Raw genomic sequence first — 2,113 nt, forward strand, 5'->3', positions numbered from 1 at the left:
ATAAGTAAAGAAGTTTCGTTACAAATACAGATGATCAATATTTCTACATGAGTAAAGTAACAAAAAAAAGAAAATAGAAGAACACACAACCAAAATGATTTTTATTAATTTTCATCATAGTCCATCATCCAGTATAGGTCTTTCTATATCCTCCTCATCATTGTCTAAGTTTATAATGATAGGTCCAACAGGCTCTTGAATGTTGTCCATTGACCAATACCCATCCTCAAAGGCTCGAGATCGTTTCACTGCAGACCCCCCCAAACACTTTCAGTGGCCAAAAGCTTGGCTTCCTCCAGTCTTGCCTGCAAGTCTGCCCGGGTGAATCGCTGTAAAGATGAACCGCGCATGACGTTTCATACACGCCCATACTTGCTCAATGGCATTGAGCTCTGGGTGGGCAGGTGGCAGACGCACCACCTCGTGGCCCCACTCTCGAATTATGTTGTCCACGATGTACTGTGGTTTTGGCCTGTTCTGTTGACATATGAGCAACAGCTCAGGTCTTGTGGCACCGTCTGGGGTAGGGATTCGGCGACTCTGAAGCCAGGTAATAAGGTCTGCTCTCTTGGTGGCCGTGGTAGGACACTGACACTCGTCTAATAGCTGGCTGTGATAAGGTGCGTTGTCGAGCACCAACACTGATGGTTCAGGCAGCAATGGTAGAAGCTGCGTTGTTAACCAGCGTATGAACAGCTCGCCTGTCATTTCCCCGTGGTAATCGCCACTTGTACTCTTTGCAGGATAACAAAGGAAAGAGCCTTCAATAAATTCATTTGCTGTGCCAGCTGCTACCACCACGAAGCGCTCTCCCTCGCCAGGTGGTACCTGTCGGCTATGCGTGGCACTGGTAGCAGGTTGTGCGGTGTCCACCCACTCTCTGTTGTGGCTCATTCTGGTGGTGAACCACGTCTCATCGACATATACTATCTCCCTTCCATCTTCTCGATGGCGCTTCAGAGCCCGTAGAGCCCCGATCCGTCGGCAAACCACATCAATGGACTCTTTTGCAAAATACATCTTTCGTTGAGACGTTACAGTAGCTTTTAGCAGTGTTACCATACGCAGTTCTGATTTTCAAAGAAATCGTAGTCGGAAGCGAACGTTCGTGAACTTCAATTCCGCTGTCCTCTCAGCTCATGAAGGCACTTTTTAGGGGAGTGCTTCACAAACTTTCAACAAACGTTTTTTCACATACTTAGGAGGTCAATGATATTGTAAATCGATATAAAGTAAATTATACGTTTTCTCATTCATTTTAGACCTGTCACATGCAGAAATATAGTGATGCAAAAATAAAACATAAAAAGGCAAAGTGAAGAATTTTTTTCTTCAGTGCCGTGGAATTTTATTCCACAGCGACGTGGCCTGTGGTCGGAAAAGCCACGGAGGGTTGCCAGATGTCACCAGAAAGCCACACTATTCGACGAAATTCCTTAAAACGGCAACCCTGATTTCTGAATACCATATCTTGCAGGAGCTGCCACACCGCTATCTCGGAGGCTGTTTCAGGGATTATGTTGGCTGTCTTCAAATCTGTCATCAGGGTTCTAACAGTAAATACTTGCTTTGCAGCAAATATCTCGTGAACAAACCGACGAATGGCACCCACTGTAAAATTATCAAAGACTTGTGGTATAGGAAATACTTCGCTAGCAGACTCATGTGAGATCACTGATCTGTTACGGTGAACAATCTTCCTCACAGAAAGCGACGTGATACCCATGAAATTTGTCACACGGTCGTAGGGCCTGTGTGGACAAAGACCAGTATTTAGCCAGTGAATAAAAATGCATTATATGTTATACTTTGTTTTTTCTACGCACACGTTCATGCAAAGAAATTGATAATATTATAAGTCATAATAATCCACATTAAATATTTCGTCACAGTTATTATCATTGTTATTTATTAAAATAATCATCATTATTGTTATTATTTTATTACGCATTACTTCGATATCAAGGAAGAGTATGTGTAGAATATTTAGAGATATATAAGTGCTTTACATATATGAACTTAGACATATATAGTACATACATGCACATACACATAATTTATAAATGAAGCTTTATATATAAATGTGTGTATATATATATATATATATATATAT

The 2,113-nt window shown here is 41.7% G+C and overlaps 1 protein-coding gene across 1 annotated transcript; it reads right to left on the reverse strand.

Annotated features, from left to right (window-relative positions):
- Positions 1–270: 270 nt before the first annotated feature.
- LOC135196493 (uncharacterized) lies at positions 271–1,759 on the reverse strand. The gene has a single exon (XM_064223346.1). The coding sequence runs from the start codon at positions 1,060–1,062 to the stop codon at positions 271–273; it is 792 nt and encodes a 263-aa protein (XP_064079416.1). The 5' UTR covers positions 1,063–1,759.
- Positions 1,760–2,113: the final 354 nt, after the last annotated feature.

This window comes from Macrobrachium nipponense, chromosome 17, assembly GCF_015104395.2.
Source record: "Macrobrachium nipponense isolate FS-2020 chromosome 17, ASM1510439v2, whole genome shotgun sequence".
NCBI lineage: Eukaryota > Metazoa > Arthropoda > Malacostraca > Decapoda > Palaemonidae > Macrobrachium > Macrobrachium nipponense.

Excerpts from the sequence above, each read along its gene's own strand:
- LOC135196493 (XM_064223346.1), bottom strand. The coding sequence starts at position 1,062 with ATGGTAACACTGCTAAAAGCTACTGTAACGTCTCAACGAAAGATGTAT.